At 38.3% G+C, this 17,714-nt stretch overlaps 1 protein-coding gene across 2 annotated transcripts in view; it reads right to left on the bottom strand.

Annotated features, from left to right (window-relative positions):
- Positions 1 to 17,714, bottom strand: part of AMFR (autocrine motility factor receptor) — a 56,566-nt gene that overhangs the window by 5,433 nt on the left and 33,419 nt on the right. For both annotated transcript variants that reach the window (XM_069082444.1, XM_069082443.1), the window contains 3 exons: positions 4,737 to 4,927; positions 2,383 to 2,486; positions 61 to 195 (listed from right to left, as the gene is read on the bottom strand). In XM_069082444.1, the coding sequence (XP_068938545.1) occupies positions 61 to 195; positions 2,383 to 2,486; positions 4,737 to 4,927 (430 nt within the window). The remainder of the gene's footprint in view (positions 1 to 60; positions 196 to 2,382; positions 2,487 to 4,736; positions 4,928 to 17,714) is intronic.

Here is a 17,714-nt window from a genome sequence, read left to right as displayed (position 1 = left end):
GTATTGTATATTTTAAATACTGTATGAATACCAGAAATTAATTTGCAACTCAAAACTGACCTGTGCAGGGAAAGGTACTTGAATTCGTCCCTCTAAAATATTGTCTGTTGTTATTTCAACTGAACGTGTCAGTTGTAAATCTTGTAGAACCAGATGGTATGGTACCTGGGGAAACATTTCTTGAATTTGATGAGCCTGAGGGAACAAAAGCATATCTGGGGATCAAAGATTAAATTGAGCCCTCTTAAAGCATTCATATCATAGTTACCAGATGGAGATCTGAGTATAACATTAATTATAAAATATTCAAGAAATCTACAAAAATTTTCTAACATAAGAACATAGTAAGAAATCACATTCTAAAACAAATATAGAAAATACTGGCACTTTCTAGACTGAAGTAATTATTTTTAAAGTTAAGCATTCCCAAAGACCATAAGGACTAGAAATTCTAATTAGAAAATCTAATTCTAAGTTGAGGACCCCTCAACTTAAGAACAAGTTGTATTCCAAAAATTCGTTTGGAATGTATTTTTCCAAAGAAACAATGCAGTGGTTAAGTTCACCAAACCTATTTTAACCCATTGTGTAACTGAACTAGACCACATACTAGTAGTACTAATGAATCTGTCATATCCAACATTGTTATCTACAGAAAAAATTATTTCAATTTGAAACTAAGAAATTCTCCACTCAGTGAGAATTAGGATTCTCATTGTTCACAATAAGCAGCATATCCCAGGCAGCAGGAAGAGTCCTGGGCAGGGGTGAAGACCTATAAACCATAAAAGGTACACAAATCAGTTCATGCTTTTATTTGGGCAGTGATGATTTTTAGCAGGAAATAGTTCAGGTCTTCAGTGTCAACAGCAGCAGTAAAAGGGAAGAAAATAGTCCCAATGAACAATAGTAGCTTCCCCTAGGAAGGAATGGTACTAGGAATCAAGATGGTAGGAAGAGAAGGGTAACTATTCTTAAGTGTAAATAGTCCACACACCAACAAAGATAACACCTTTTATGTTAAAATTAGTTTTTTGTATTTGAAATGTTTAAAAAGCACTGCTCTTAGGGCAGCTAGTTGGTGCAGTGAATAGAGCACAGGCCCTAGAATCAGGAGGACCTGAGTTCAAATCTGGCCTCAGACACTTAACACTTAGTAGCTGTGTGACCTTGGACAAGTCACTTAACCACAATTGCCCTTCATTTCCCCTCCAAAAAGCAAAAAAAAAAAAAAAAAAAGCACTGCTCTAGATTATTAATACTATTTGTAATAAAACGTTTTCAGGACCAATATATGTGCCCAAGGATTTGTACAGATAAATGATGAGCAGAAAATCAATTAACAAAAACAAAACTGCACATCAGAAATCACACTGAAATAACTTCACTATTCCTGCAGTGTATTAAATACTTCTATAAAGATTAAAAAAAGTGGGTTCCACCTACTAAGTTTTGAAGCTTTGAAAAACTGCTTACCTCTAAAATAGCTATGTACCACAATCGATGCCCCAGAAGAGATAAGCCCACGGACAGGGAGCTTAAAAAACAAAAGAAAGCAGAAATCTCCTAGCCTATAGAGTAACATTCCAGAAATTATACTGTGTGGCTTACTGGAATATTGCTGCTAGAATATTATTAAAAGGGAATCAGTAGATAAAGTAATGTTATAGGATTTATTGCTGGAGAGCTCTGAAATTATTTAGTATTAACTTCTCATTTTGCAGATAAAGTGAATTGAGGTCCTAGAAGTTCAGATCTCCACAATACAACTCATTTTTCCTTTGTGCTTCAACAGGATAAAAAACTAAGGATCTTGTAACTTTCTTATTTTAAGAAGTAAGAACATCAGATGTTTAAAATGGCATCACAGGAGGATCAGAAAAATGACAAGTATAAATCCTGGAAAACCACAAGGAAAAAATAAATGAAATATTATTAGACTGCACCTTTTGGCACATTGCTAAAATGATTAATATTCACTCTGGAAATCGACTCTTGAAAGACATTTTGACTGAAACAAGGGAAAGAAGCCTAAAAGTAGGACTCAAACACAGCAGAGAAAATGAAATACTCTAGATACACCTTTTAACTCTACTCACCTGTAGCAGGATCAAAGTGGAAGCTTACCTTTAGACATTAAAAGAAACAAACAAAAAAAACTCAAGTTCTTTCTACTCGAATGAAAATTTTACTACCCTTAAAAATTTGCAAACTGCCAGAATTGAGGAAGATCAAAAAAAATTTTGTATACAACATGGGAATGATTCTCAGTTTTTTCTTCCCAAATATCTCCCCTTTTAAAGAATTTGGATCATTTTTATTCCTCTCAATGTAAAACTGACAGTTGCAAAGAACATTTTGAATTTTTAAAATCATGCTTACCATTGCATTAAGTTGGGAATTGCTTGCTTGAGTAATGCCAAGGATATTGTTGGTATGCATCACTTCCACTGAAAAACTGGGCAGCCAGCTAGCAATCCGGGAACCTAAAGGCAGATAGGCAGAGCACATAGGTGTGAGAATCCAGAAATTTAAAAATTCTCTCCCAATGGGAGATTCAATATCTGTCATTTCACCTTTATTTAGTCCTTACTGAACTTGTTTTTTCACTACATGAAACTACAATGTAAATATTAAAATAATGTACTTCCTATCTCACCCATTCTTAAAAAAACACTTCAAACCACTGTCCTACATTTCTTCTTTTGTTCACAGCATAACTCCAAGAAAATCTGATTTCTGTCCCCAACACTTGACTAAAATTGTTCTTTCCGTGATCAGTTCTAACCTTTTATCAGGCCTTTTGCTTCTCTTTGTCTCTTCCCTGAACCCACCAACCCCAGACAAAGATGTTTGTTAGTAGGCTGAGAAAGGGCATAAGGAATCTCTTGAGCAAATATCAAATCACACCAAATTATAGCAATCACCTCTCAATCTAATACCTGCCTTATCTTTTCATACTTAAAGCACCCTTTTAGAGGTGGTGACAAAAGAGGTTTCACTGGTTGTATCCACAGAGTCAGCCCATTCTGGAGAAGAGTAATGGCTGGTCTGGACAGCTTAGCTGGCTTGTGGATATGCAACAGCAGAGTGCATGCCTCACATGGGGCTCTCTTCTATGGCAGCCTGGACTTAAAAGCTCAGGATGGTGATCATGGTCCAGGGATGCATGGACAAATCCCTACATATCACAATGCACTTTTGGTGTTGAATTATTCAAGGAGCTGCCAGACTTCCCAAAGCATATCTGGAAACTAGTCTGTCACCTCTGCAGTAGCTCCTCTATGTTAGTTAGGGTGATCTGGACCTTCATAGGCACCCTGAGATCAATTTCCCTTCTCTACCCCAACTCAGAGCAAAGTCACCCAGCTCTCTAGTTCTGACACTTCTTTTGGTTGTGCTCTTCTCCCTGGACTTTCACACTAAAGCTTTATTCTGGTTCTTTTCCTCCCTCTCTTCTGCTGGATTATCACCCACATCCCAGCACGTATGTCAAAGCATACTCCAGGGCTCGTGAACATTTTTTCCTTCTTTCTCTATACTGAAGAGCCCACAGCGGCATATTTATTATCTCTAATTATCTCTTTGTAGAGGACTTCTACACTTACAAATCTATTTATCATCTCTCTCCCCTGAATTCCAGTTTTGTATTACCAAGTCTGCTAAATATCTTCATCCAACTGTCCCACAGGCATTCTCAAACCCAAATTCACATCCCAAACAAAACTCATTATCTTTCCCTTTAAACTTACCTTCTCCTTAACTACTGTATTTTTCTCACTATACCTTGGAAGAATTCTCAACTCTTTACCCTCCCTTAACCCTCATAAGCAAGCTTCTGGGTTGTCTCCATATGTCTTAAATTAGTTGCTCTCCTTCCATTCACATGGCCTTCACCCTAGTCAGGCCCACAATAGTTGTTGCACAGACTATTAAAATAGCCTAACTGGCCTCTATATAACTCCATTCTCTCTCACCCACAATCCAAAGAAGTTAAATTTAATCATATTTTTAAAACAAGCTGGCATGGAGGCGAGTAAGAGTACCGGCTCCAGGGCTCCAGTGTCGGGATGACATAGGGATCGAATCCTGGGCTCAGACACTTAGCACCCACCCAGAAACACCTGGCCGTATAACCTTGAGCAAGTTACTTAACCCCAATTGCTTCAAAAAAAAAAAAAAACAAGCTGGCATGGATGTAATACTCTCCTACAGACTTGGAAGTCCAAATTCCTTTACCTCTGTAACTCTACCCTTTACTAACATTTCCAAGAAATTTGACTAAAAGCCAAACTTTTGTCTTAAAAGTGAAGGGCAGGATTAAAAAGGTCAGGAGATTGCTTATAGAATTAAATTCAATTAAAAGTCAAATCTAGTCATTTACAAAAATACTAATTTTTTTTTCTTTATAAAGAAGAAATACCTTCAACTAAAAGTCTTCTTGATCTGCAGGTAGAGAACCTAGATTCCAATTCGGACTTTGCTTTTTACAGAGTGTACAACTTTGGACAAGTCACTCAAACTTTTTTGGACTTTTCTTCTCTGTACAATCTAAGTGACTGGATTATACGTGATCAGGGCTCCTACCTCTTCTAAATCTAGGACCATACTATAAAACTATCCAAGGTTAAACAAATTCAACAAAGAATAAGGCAAAATCTAAGGTTCTGTGATCAGACTGGTTGTGTTAGGTTTAAGGATTTGGGGGCAGTCTCTGATGGTTAAAAACAACTAACCATCAAAGTGGAAGAAGTGGTTATGCTGGTTTAGGCGAGGTCGGCCTTCAGCTGCCGCCACAGGCACCAAATTCTCATCCAAGTTCTCCCCTTGCTGGTCTTCTCTGATTCGATTATTGTCAGAAATATTGAGAGACATTCTGCAGGTAGGACAGGAGGTATCCTGTTCAAGCCAGGAGCGAAGGCAGGAGCTAAGGAAAAATTCAAACATGAGAAAAATTAATATGCTCAATTACTCTTAGGAATGCCTCTCCAAAAATTATTCTGAATGCATTCCATTATCCAACAATAATGCTTTATATCACCTGTGTATAAAGGTAGGAACATCACTGGTCAATTTCTGGTAAATATGTTACTTTGTGTGTGTGGGGGGGGGAATTAAAGTCACAATAAGGCCAATTTGAACATTTAAAGTATTCAAATATTCTATAAGAACCATATTAGGGTCAAGCAAAACAACCTACCTTTGGGAAATTGTCATTTATCTGTATTATTTTTAAAAAGAAGAAAAAATACCTATACAGAATTTAATAGGAATTAATGTCTATTTTGCGTTCTCTATACAAACTGCTTTCTTACCTTTTCCATGGGTAAAAAGAAAAACTGAAAGGTGTTATTCATTACTACTCTAGGTTTCAACTGTCAGATTTTGTGTCTAGTTTCATCTCTTACTAGGAGCCCACAACCACCAATCCCAGAATTAAAACCCTGTTTTACCCGTTTTATTGGCCTATTTATTTGTACTTTTATTCACAAAGGTATATGAGGTCCCTCCCAGGATAAGTTCATTACTTCTAATCTAATCATCAAGCAGCCAACACTCTAGATAGATACCACCTTCCCCAGCCTCTCCTCCCCACCCCAGAGGGCAGGAGGGTGGAGTACCAAACTCTTCCTAAAGCCTTCCTTTATGGAGGGCAGAAATTGGACTTTCAGTCACAGATGGTACAGTGCCTTGTCCCCCTCCTTCCCCACTTTCCAGCCTGCTTTTGTGTGTCTCCACCACTTGCTTGTAAACTCCTTGAAGGAAGGGACTGTCTTTCTTTGTATTAATTGTATCTCCATAGCCTGCCGTATGGCAGGAACTTAGTGTTTTTTGGATTGGGGAAATTTGAGTTCACATCTTAAAAGATTAGCTAAAGTATTGGCTCTTAGAACAGGACTCTTCTGATTCATTCAGTAGTCAGTGTACCCTAATTGCAGAAACTGCCTAGTATTTCTCTTGTAAATATCTTATATTTACTTACCTTTGTACTTGTAAATTCTTTGAGGGCAGGATAACTGTGTCTCATCTATCAGAGCCCAACACATAGGTGACACAAATTAATTTAAATTGAAATTTTCCCTAAACCCACCCCTCCTCCAAATCTTGTTTTTTCCACAGCACTATCATACTCCCAATCACTCAATTTAGTAACTTCAGAGTCATCCCCAACTCTCACTCTACATCCTCTCCTCCCATATCCAAACTTAGTCATTCTATCTCCACAGCTCATAGGGCCAATCACCCTAGTACTGCTCTCACCACACCTCTCACATGGACAACAGTCTCCTAATTGGTCTTCCCCCTTTCCATTCTCTCCCCTTCTCAATCATCTTCCAGAGCATCACCCTGACGATGTCACTTCCAGTGATTCCTTACTGAAGCTTGGATAAAATACAAACTCCTTAGCTTGTTTAAAGAACTTCATAATCTGAATCCAGCCTATACTGGGTCTTCCCCAAACTTATTTCTCATTCATTAATCCCTATCATGTATTCTCTGCCTTCTAGACATATTAACCTAGTTTTTATTTCCCAAATTTGGGGTTCCACCTCCAACCTCCATGCCTTTGCACATGCCTGGGATGCACTCCTTCTTCACCTTCCACTTCAATAGACTCCTAAGTCTCTTCCAAAGCTCAGCTCAGACACCACCTCCAACAGGAAGCCTTCACTGATTCCCCATAGTTGTTAGTGGTCTTCCCTTTCTCACAGTATCTTTGATTTATAGATATATGTGTGTGTTTTACACACACCTCCTGCCCTCCAGGAAAATATTAAACCTCTTTAGAGTCTTCTAAATCTATACATTAAAACTAATTTCTCAGCTTCCAGTCTCTCCTCTCCAATTTGTCTTCTACACAGCTAAATTAACATTACTAAAATATAAATCACTTTCCTGCTCAAAAATCCTCAGTTGTTGCCTGCTGTTGCTTCTAGTAAATAGAAACCTGTGGAATTTAATGCCAAAGAATTTAATTCTTTTAGCCTCCCAACCTATCTTTTTAAATATTCCATATTATTTTCTTTCATTCCAATCAAACTGGCTTATCATTATTATCCAAAACTGACCTTCTATCTCCTGTTTACAAATCTTTGTTTTCTGCAACTTCAATGTATCCCCCCTCCTCATCTGTCTGAGAATCTCAGGGTCACAAATTTAAGGATGAAAAAGGAAGAGATCATCTGGCCCTCTCATTTTTCAGATGCAGAAACCGAGGCCCAGTGGTTAAATGGCTCGCCTACCATCATCACCTAGTTATTAAGTGATTAAACCAGGATTTCAAACCAGATTTTCTGGTTCTGATGGGGTGCTTGGGTGCCTGAGATAGGGCCTCAGTTTGTAAAATCACATTTTCCCTAGCCTCAAATCTCCCTAACCTCAGAGCATTATCTCTGCCCCTTCCCCCCTGTCAGTACTCTGCCTAGCAACCATTCATGATCAGGCCTCAGACAAATGTTTACCTCCCCTTAGTATAATAACCAGCTGCGCCTATGAATCCTTCACTAGACTATCTATAAGTAACTCCCTAGCCCATAATACACATCCTGAATCCCTCATTAGCTTGGGTTCCCAACATCCATATTGTCAAACATGACATTGATGGGTAGCAGACCATGTACTTCTCAGTCAGCCCTGACCAATAGCTGACTTAGTGATGTTTCAAGCCTAAAACCACACCTCCATGCAGCCCCACCTTAGACTATTTCCCAGTGAATTCTGGGCAATTTGACTATGCAGAGGATATTAAAAGTGCATGTTCCTTTAGGAACTACTCCTTAACTCCTCCCTAATCCCACCCTGACTCACCTAGTTAGCATAACTGGCACAGGTTATACCGAGGATTATCCTATAAAAACTTTAACTCTACCCCTTTAAGGTTGCAGGTTCCCTAAGAACTTGCCCACTGTAAAGCACAACAATAAACTTTTACTATCCCGACTCAGAGAATGCTGGGGTCCTGTGAATTCTTTCCAGACTGCTTTTCAGGGATTCTGGCTATTGGGGTTCCTGAAACACATACATGCCCATGTCAGTTCCAAATCCAGTCCTCTTTCCACTATACAAAGTTCAGCTCAGGCACTACTTGTTACAGAAAGCCTGCTACCTCCTGTTGAGGTTTAGGGGTGCTGGGACCCCAAAATAGCGACATGTGGGTCCTGCCCAAACGAATTTGACCCAAAACTTCTTTCAAGCCAAAGGAAAACAATGTTTATTAAAGATCCGCCATATTGGTCAGACTCTAAAGGAATCTGAACATTTTTAACACTAACATGAGCAGGCCAAATTTAATCTGAGCACTTTCAAGGAAACAAGATGTATTTTATATATAGGAAGACTGTGGGAGGAATTTAGGGTTAGCCAAATAGTCTGGGGTGATTGGAGGAGGGGTCTGGGGGAAGGATATTGATGGGAGTGGCCAGTAGGGGTGGCGACCAGGAACCAAGAGAAGGAAGGGGGGTTTGATAGGATCAAGGGTGGGAAGGAATGGAGGCAACCTGAAGATAACAGACTAAGGAGGTTTAGGCTAGGTAAAGAATTGGGCATAGATAATGAAAGGCCAGTTGAAGGGATTATAGCCTCAGGCAAATGACAGATCAAGTGGGAAGATTCAAGGGAGTTTCCAGAGACTGTACCCCCTCACTCCCACCAAACTATTGTATTTATATTCTCTATAGTCACCAAGGATCCTTGACAAATCCAAAGGGCTTTTTTCAGTACCTACCCTCCTTGACCCCTGCAGCTTTGGACACTGTTGACCACTTCACACTACTTTATGTTTTCTCCCTGGCCTAGGCTTTGTAGACAGTTTACTGTCCTGGTGAAGAGGGGGTGATAGGTGTTACAGGGGCTCCAATGACCAGAGTCCCTAAGTGGGCAGTCTGGAATGAATTCATAGGACCCAAGAAATCTTTTAAGTCAGGATTGTAAAAGTTTATTGCTATGCTATACAGCGGGCAGGAGGTCTTAGGGAACCTGCAAACTTAAAGAAGACATAGGTATAGTTTATAAAGAGTTACAATAGTAAATCAGATGTCAATTATGCTAACTAGGTGAGTAAGGGTGGGATTAGGGAGGAGTTAAGGAGTGGTCAGTGCTTAAAGGAACATGCACTTTCAATATCAACTTCTAAGGTGTATTGCCCATAATTCACTGGGAAACAGCCCAAGGTGGGGCTACCTGGAGGTGTGGTTTTAGGCATGAAACTGCAAAAGTTTCAAAAACTAGTTGCAACTGAAACTCCCATGCTGCCCCTGCTGAGCTCTGCCTGATTTTAAGCTCATCACATCTAATCTCTTCACCTAGCCACAGAACTTTGTCTTTGATTATGACTGCTACCCCTGCTTTTTCTTTCATCAGCTGAAGCATAATAAATTCTATTCCAAACCTCTACTTTAAAGCTATGTGTAGTTCTCATTTTTAAAAGTGTTTCTTGTACGCAAAATATTGTTGGAATTTTTAATCCATTCTGCTATCAGTTTTAAGGGTGAGTTTATCCCATACACATTCAAAGTTATAATTACTATCTATGTATTTCCCTCCATCCTATTTTTTCTCACTGTTGTCCTTCTTAGCCTCTCTTTTTAACCCTAGCACTCCTCACACTCTATTTTCCTTCTAATCACTGCCTACCTAATCTACACCCTTGAATTTTTTTAAAAATTTTTTTCCACTTAAAAGTATTTTATTTTTTCCAGTTACAAGTAAAGATAATTTTCAACATTCACTTTTATAAGATTTTGAGTTTCAGATTTTTTTCCCTCCCTCTCTAAGACAGCAAGCAAGCAATCTGATATGTTAATCATGTTAAACATATTTCTACATTAGTCATATTGTGAAAGAAGAATCAGAACAAAAGGGGAAAACCACAAGAAAGAAAAATACAAAAAAAAAATTGGTGAAAATAATATGCTACAATCTGCATTCAGACTCCATGGTTCTTTCTCTGGATTATGGATAGCATTTTCCATCATGAGTCCTTCATATTTATCTTGGATCACTATATTGCTGAGAAGAGCTAAGTCTAACATGGCTGATCATTATACAATGTTGCTGTTACTATGCACAATGTTCTCCTGGTTCTGCTCACTTCAATCAGCATCAGTTCATGTAAGTCTTTCCAGACTTTTCTGAAATCTGCTTGCTCATCATTTCCTATAGCATGACAGTGCTCTATTACATTCATATACCACAACTTGTTCAACCATACCCCAATTGATGGGTATCCCCTCAACTGACAATTCTTTGCTGGATCATCATGCAGTTTTATAGCCCCTTGGACATAATTCCATATTGCTCTCCAAAATGGTTGGATCAGTTCACAATTCCATCCAAAAAGATCTCAACTCCAAATGTCAAGTAAAAAACATTTACTGAGGACCTCCTATGTGTCAGGCACTATGGCTCACAATCCAATGGGGAAGCAGCGGCCTGATGTAGCAGCCCCATTGTGCCTGAAGGAAATAGTTTATCACAGACAGGTTGGAAGATATTTCCTTTTTTGGTCTGTTTTCAATGTTTTTTTCCTCTTTTATTCTTTAAATGCTTTTGAAATAACCTGGCTTACCTGGAACTCACATCGTTTTCTGCAAACTTGTTTTTTCTTCTACTATTTGTCATTGTTTTGAGCTAATACTGCTCATAAATCAGGACCATTCTTCTTCATAAGGTTTTATGGATTAGTTAATATTCTGAACTAGTTTTGCTGCTGGCTTCCAGGAGCCTCCTATTTGGCAAGAACATCAAATGTCTGCTAGGTAAGAAGTTTCTAGGCTCTTTTAACCTCCAAAGTGAAGTGATCTACAATGGTTAAATTTCCATAGGAAATGATGACCGTGCTTCTCAGTGTAGTGTTCTTTTCCCCACTAACAAGTTAATCTTTCTAAAAGGACATCAACCAACTTATACTGCTTAAAAACCTCTAGCATATAATGAAAACTCTTTATCCCAAGGATTTAAGAACCTTTCTTGGCCCTTCCCTACTTACTTCTTCAACCTTTTAGTTACTTATAAAAAACTTTTGCTGCATCCAATCTGACCTAGTAATCTTTCACAGAAAAGAAACATATACTATCTTCCCCTCCACTTAGAATGGTCTTCTCCTTCCTCCTCTCTATTTGTCTAAGTTCTATCCTGCTTTCAAGGCCCAGTTCATGTCTATCTCCTCCTTGCGTCCTTCCCTCACCATGTTACAATTCTACTATATAAAAAATATTTTTTTTGCAGCCTATTTCATACATGTGACACTTATTATGTGCTACCTATATTGTAATTAGATTTTTAAGTAAATATTCTATTTCCCAAATGAGTTGGAAACCCCTCTGAGAGCAGCCATTGTGTCTTATAATACTGCTTTGTGTCTTAAGTGCCTACATAGTATTCATTCATTCATTTTTCTATATAGTATTTAAAATTCACAAAAATGGTTTTACCATATCCTCCCCAAAATTCTGTGATATAGATAATACAAGCATAAAGATGAAGTCTGCTGTTGCGAAAAGAGCACAAGACTCTGAATAAGCAAAACTCAGGGTAAAGAGCCTGCCCCCAAACTCTCTAGTTGTGTCACAATAAATCTGATTTCTCTGAGCCTCTGTTTCTTCATCAGTAAAACGCACAGGTTATTGCATGAAGTGAGATGCCTAAAAAGTGCTTTGTCAGTGTAAAGCATTAAGGTAATGTCAATTACTATTATTAGTATCATGAAAACTGCGGCCTACATATATGATAAATGCTTATGACATATTACAGCAGGAAGAGACCTAGACCATTATCAAGATGCAGTACCAACTTAACCTTAGGCCAGTTACAATCTCTCTGGCTTCAGTTCACTCATCTGTAAAAGGAAAAGGCTTAAAATTACAACTCTATCATTTTATGATCTATGATCTTTCCCTTAAAGATCTGAAGGTACTAAACAAAGAATTTCTAACTTCTAATCCATACAGGAATTGCAAGATCCAGACCTTTAAGGACCAACTGTACAAAAAACTGAAGAGAAAGATGGGCAAGGAAAACTAAAATTTAAAGAAAATCTAGCAGTCAATAGGTAAGCCTACTAGACTGATATATTAATTTACATTGATGACCATTTCATATCTGTAGTTCAAGGTAAATAAGATATTCTTCTTGCGGTATTTCCTTGGGTTAAATTTGAAAGCAGGTCAATCTATTCAGATATTCTGAAATGTCTATCAAAATAAAGTGGGATATGAATTAAACAATTTAATAAGTAATTTCTTGAGCATATATTACGCCTGGTAATTACAGATTATAAAAAGATTATTATGGCAAGATCCTTGATCTCAGATAAGTCTAACCTATCACATCTCCTTCATATATTTTTTTTTTTGGTAGGGATGGGAAGGGTGGGAAAAGGAAGGTCTGAGTCTGTGATTTCACCAGTTTCAGAAACTCTTTGGATGAAAACTCTGTTTATGCAAATGAACATTTTTCTATACCTTATAATCTTAAGAGGTGGGACACTGAGAAGTGGTTTGCTGTAGTCACACTACCAGTATTTCTCAGAAATCTTCTTAATTCGAAGAACAATCCTCTATTGATTATGCCCAGGCTGCCTTTCATGGCCTTAATATTCCTGATTTATGCTATTGTAATGTAATACCAAGCAAAGGCAACTTCCCAGGTTCAAAATACCAGCATAGGTGCTCTCTATTTTATTCAGTAACAAACCCAGAACAGAGAAGATCAAAACATGACATCATTCAAAATACAGCATTTACTAAGTGTGATTAAATAATCTCCAAGTACTACCCCACCCCAGGACCTTCCAATCATTCAATCAATTACAAAGTCTCTGTTCTAAATACTTCTCCACCCCTAGGCTATACCTTAATTAAGTCCACCACAAAGCCCCTCTTCTCAAATGGAGATTAGTTTCCAAACATAAGTAAAATACATTCATTTGCTCAACCATAGAACACAAAAAGGTCAAAAGTTCCCTACCCCTGGATCACAATTGAATCTACCCCAGAGTTACATCAAGTTTAAACACAGCACTTAATACCCAAATGGAGGTCTTTTCTTCATCTTGACACGAGGCAAGTTCTCAGCAATCTTAGTTCCTGGAGAGACAAGGCTTAGCAAGGCCATAAGATACATTGCCAGTCCCTTCATGAATTTATCCTCTGTCTGTAGAACAGTCCTAGAACCCCTGAACACATTAGCAAAGCCCTCTCCCAGGATTTCTGTAAACATACAACAAGAAAATCCTTCTTCAGGGCTTCTGAACCAACAGAAAGGCTCCCAGACCCCTGCAACAACAGCACTGTCCTTCACCAGTGGACAGTATTCATTCTGTCTGCCGGACAGTCTCCAGACCCCTGCAACAACAGTACTGTCCCTCACCAGTGGACAGTATTCACTCTCAGTACTGTCCCTCACCAGTGGACAGTATTCACTCTCTGTCTGCAGGACAGTCTCAGGCCTTCTTAACCAAATGCCAGGTTCCAGGACTTCTTCAACAGGACAGTCTTTCACCAGTGGACAAATCTGGCAAAATAACATCAAAACAGACAGACAAAGTACCAGCAAAACAGCCATGTCTCCTCAGTCCTTGGCAGCTCAGGGGGCAGGTCTCAAAAGTCCAGGGCAATTCAAAGCGGCCACCAGCAATCTCTTAGTCTCTCCCTCTCCACGAGGTGCTGCTTCCAAAAAGAACTTCCGCCTCTCTCTTGTCTCTCCAAATCTACATCACCAGCTCCTCCCACTTCAGGACTTTCTTTTCACATCAACAAGCCCATCCCACAGGTGGGATTAACAAACTCTGGGTTTTAATACAATCAATTTGAAAACCAAGCCAATACAGGGGAATCTTTAATTGCCATTACTATCACAGCTATTTTAGTAGGAAACATCAAATATGCATCCAATTTAATAACCTCTAAACACAATGTTAGGTGTCATTATTTTACGACTGCTGCCTTTTCTCTAGGTATACCAGAAGTCCACAGATGAGAGTAACTAACCTTCAGAAAGAGCATTAAAATACAATTTTAGTTACATATCTCATCCATTTGAAGTATAGCATTTCAAATATCCATGGTACTCATAAGCCTTATAAAATCATTTTCCTAACCAATTAGCTTTCTATCAGCATCTAAATATGTAGATATTTAGGTCTGACAAAAATCCTAAGTTTTTCTCAATTTGTAGAAGAAAGCCATGAAGAAAAGCAAAACACAAAACTTTTTTCGTGAGTTCCTTTAATCAAACAACCTCCCTCTCAACCCAAGTGCATAGTCAATTCACAGGTGGACAACTGTTTAAAAATCAATCTTAAAATAAATCAACACATGTACTTGCAATAACCTCTTCCATATTAAAAAACAAAACAAAACCCAACCAGCAACTTTCTATATTCTTTTCAACTATATATTTTTCAAGGACAGGTATTGTGCTTTAATACTTCTTTTGTACCTTTTGCCATGCTTGAATTCAATAAAATTTTGGTAAATATTTCAAGTCAACAAATTTAATAAAAATACTAGGTACAAAGTACTGTCCCAGGTGATGGGAATACTAAGACAAAAATGAATCTGTCTGTATCCTAAAAAAGCTACTGAAGTGGAAGGGGGAGATATGATATATACAGACAGTATGTGGTAATTTGAGGAGTTAGAAAACATCAATGGCGAGGAACAAGGGAGTCCTCACAGGAACATAAAGCTACAAGAGATCTTGGATGTCACGGTTCCACACTCTCATTTTATAGATGGGGAATCTGATGTCCACAAAGGTCAAGTGACTTTGTGACAAAGGTCACAAAGCTAGTCAGTGGCAGAGCTGCTGTCTAAACCTAGTTCTCTTGACTCTTAAGTCCAGTCAGTATTCTATCTAGTAGACCAGGGGTCAGCCAATTATGACCCTTTAGCCCATGACCTTTTTTTTGTGTGGCCTATTATCTATGGATGTTTTTTACATTATTATTATTTTTATATATTATACATATATATTAATATGTAACTTTATTTCTAAATGTAAAAATCATTCTTAGTTTGCAGAGGAGGTAGGCTGTTTTTATATAGTTTTTATAGTTTACTGACCCTTCTACTTGGCTACATTTCATGGAGATGACATATAAACTGAAGCTTGAAAGAAGATAAAGATTTTAAGTGACAGAGGTGAGGCAGTAGTGCATTCCAGGCATGAGAGACAGACTGTGCAAGCACTCTAGGAAACAGAATAGCAAATACTGTCAAGAGAAAATGGGCCAGTTTGGCTAAAAGACAAAGTGAATAAAAAAGGAATAATGTGAAATAAATGTACAAAAGTTAGGTTGGAATCAGGTTGGAAGGCCTTAGTCATATTAAAAAACTGATATTTCATAAAAAGCATATCACAAGAAAGGTAAAGAACCAAGGAAGGTTTTTGAACAGGGGAGGTGTTACAGGAATGTAAATTTTTAAGATCTTCCCTGCCCCTAGGTTAAGTGCACCTGGAGCCTGTGGTGGGAGGCTTGTTTTTCAGGAATGCCCACACCTTGGTGCTTTGTGATTGGGCAGTAGGGTCAAGAGAGTTGTTACATTCTTGACCCAGGAGAAGGCTATATAATCCCTGATGTGAGACTTTGTTTTGGGGCTCACTTTGAGAAGTGTTGTATGATTTGACCAGATGAGACTCTGGGCAGCCACTGAGAGCCCCCGGGTTGAAAAACCCAGATGCTGATGTTACCTCTCTGGTAACTGTGATTTGGTATGGATGTAATGGTTGGACAGTTGGAGGCCTGTCTGCTTGAAATATTTCTGTCTGCATACTCTGAAGTTTGGGGTGCTGACCTTTTTCCTCTGAACTAGGTAAATGATATATTTGATTGATTAAAGCAAGACTGTTAACCCATTTGGAGTTGCTTTCCTTTAGAAAAGCAGATCTAAGAACCTGCGTCGGCAGCCACCCTGGGTATGCTGGGGTGCTTGCTGCTACAGGAGGGAGTCCTATGACTTAGGGATTTTATTTTGTCAATTGTATAGAAGATGGATTGAAGAAAGGCAAAAGAGTAAACAAGAAATTCAATTAGGAGGTTGCTATAAGAATATAGGTGAGAGGTGATGAGGGCTCGAAATAAAGTAATGACCATGTGAATGGAGAAAAGGGAAAGAATTTAAGAGAATTTATGAAGGTAGAATCCATAAAATTTAGCAACTGATTAAATGTGAGGGAGAGATGAGAGAGGGTTTAAAAACCAAGAGTGGTTCCCAGGTTATGAATCTGAATAAAAGGGCAGATGGTTATGTCCTAGACAGAAAACTGGGATCACTCAAAAGGCAACATGATAAATTTGAACAGGCCACCATACATTACAAACAAGGTTTTATTGTGGAGAAGCAGTGTACAAAGGATGTCAACAAAGAAATGTATGAGAAAAAAGATAAGACTGGCTGGTCACAAGGCAAGAAAGAAGAAAAAATAATGGACAACCTAAGTGCTCTAATGGACTAGATCTATCTAAGATCTTTTCCAGATCTATGATCCTATAAACCTTTCCTTTGACTTTAGTGTTAATGTTTTCTAACTACCCAAATCACCTTATTCTTTTCTCAACATCAAGAGAAAGTGAAGAAGACCTCCAGAATGCTGAGACACATCCCCTTCCCACCATGGTGAAGTCCTGGGAAGATAGACAAGAGCAGCAATAGATAGGCCCAGATGGACCATGAATTGTATTGTTGGAAAAAACATCTACACCATTTCAAGTACAGATTCATGAATATTTTAAAATAAAAATATTTTAGATAAAAATAAAAAATATTGCAAAATAAAAAAGAAGTATCCTAACAATAGCAGTTGTCCAAACATAAGAGGTTCCTAGAGCACTGGAGATCCATGACACCCATCAGGTATACCATAGTGAGGTTTCTTCCTTGGGTGTGGGTTATACTAGATGAATGTTGAGGCCCCTTAACTCCTAAATTCTGATTCTGTTCCTAGTTTTTGCTCTGAGACCAAGCAGAACAAAATCTAATGCCTGTCCTATATGGCAACCCTTCAGATACTTGAACACAGCTCTGTCTCTCCTAAGTCTTCACTTCTCTAGTTTAAATATGCCTAGTTCTTGTCATTGAGTCTCATATGGGACAGTACCTAGCTCCCCCCCTCACAATTCTGGGTGCCTCTTCTGGACATATTCTAGCTTGTCAACGTCTTTCCTAAAATGTACACTACCCCAAATAAACACAACAACAATAGTTCAAGTTCAAGTAGCCTAACCCCCTACTTCCATCACCATCAAATGTACCAAATAGTATAGCAACTGAATTCCATATAGCAAGTGAGTTCAATGGGCACAGCTTGTTTTTCAGGAGTTTATAATCTAAGACCAATAACACTGATAGAGACAAAGAAAGTTTTCAAGCGTATTCTAGGCAGGACTGACCCTGAACTCTCCAAGGCATATGTCTATCTCCAAGGTAAGGCATTCTACTACTCTACTAACAATTGAGTTTATATTCTGGGCTGTTTAGAAATCTTGATCCTAACTTACCTCAATTCACTAAATATGCATTTGTTTTCATGCTTTGTATTACTTCTAGCAAGTTCATAGAAAGTTTAAATACTGTGCTGAAAAGAAACTTCTTATTCGATAAAAATAAAGTGCTAAACCTGGGATGATAACTGGAAAAGGTAGTGAGAGCAATTGCTCTGAAGCACTCTCTAATAGTGATGCTGGGACAGAAGGGAATGTGTAAAGGGAAAGG

Source organism: Petaurus breviceps, unplaced genomic scaffold (assembly GCF_028583685.1).
Source record: "Petaurus breviceps papuanus isolate PSGF00001 unplaced genomic scaffold, PetGlider_PUasm1.0 166, whole genome shotgun sequence".
NCBI classification, from domain to species: Eukaryota; Metazoa; Chordata; class Mammalia; order Diprotodontia; family Petauridae; genus Petaurus; species Petaurus breviceps.
Note: the sequence above shows the minus strand (reverse complement) of the source record. Positions and strands in the feature narration are given on the sequence as shown.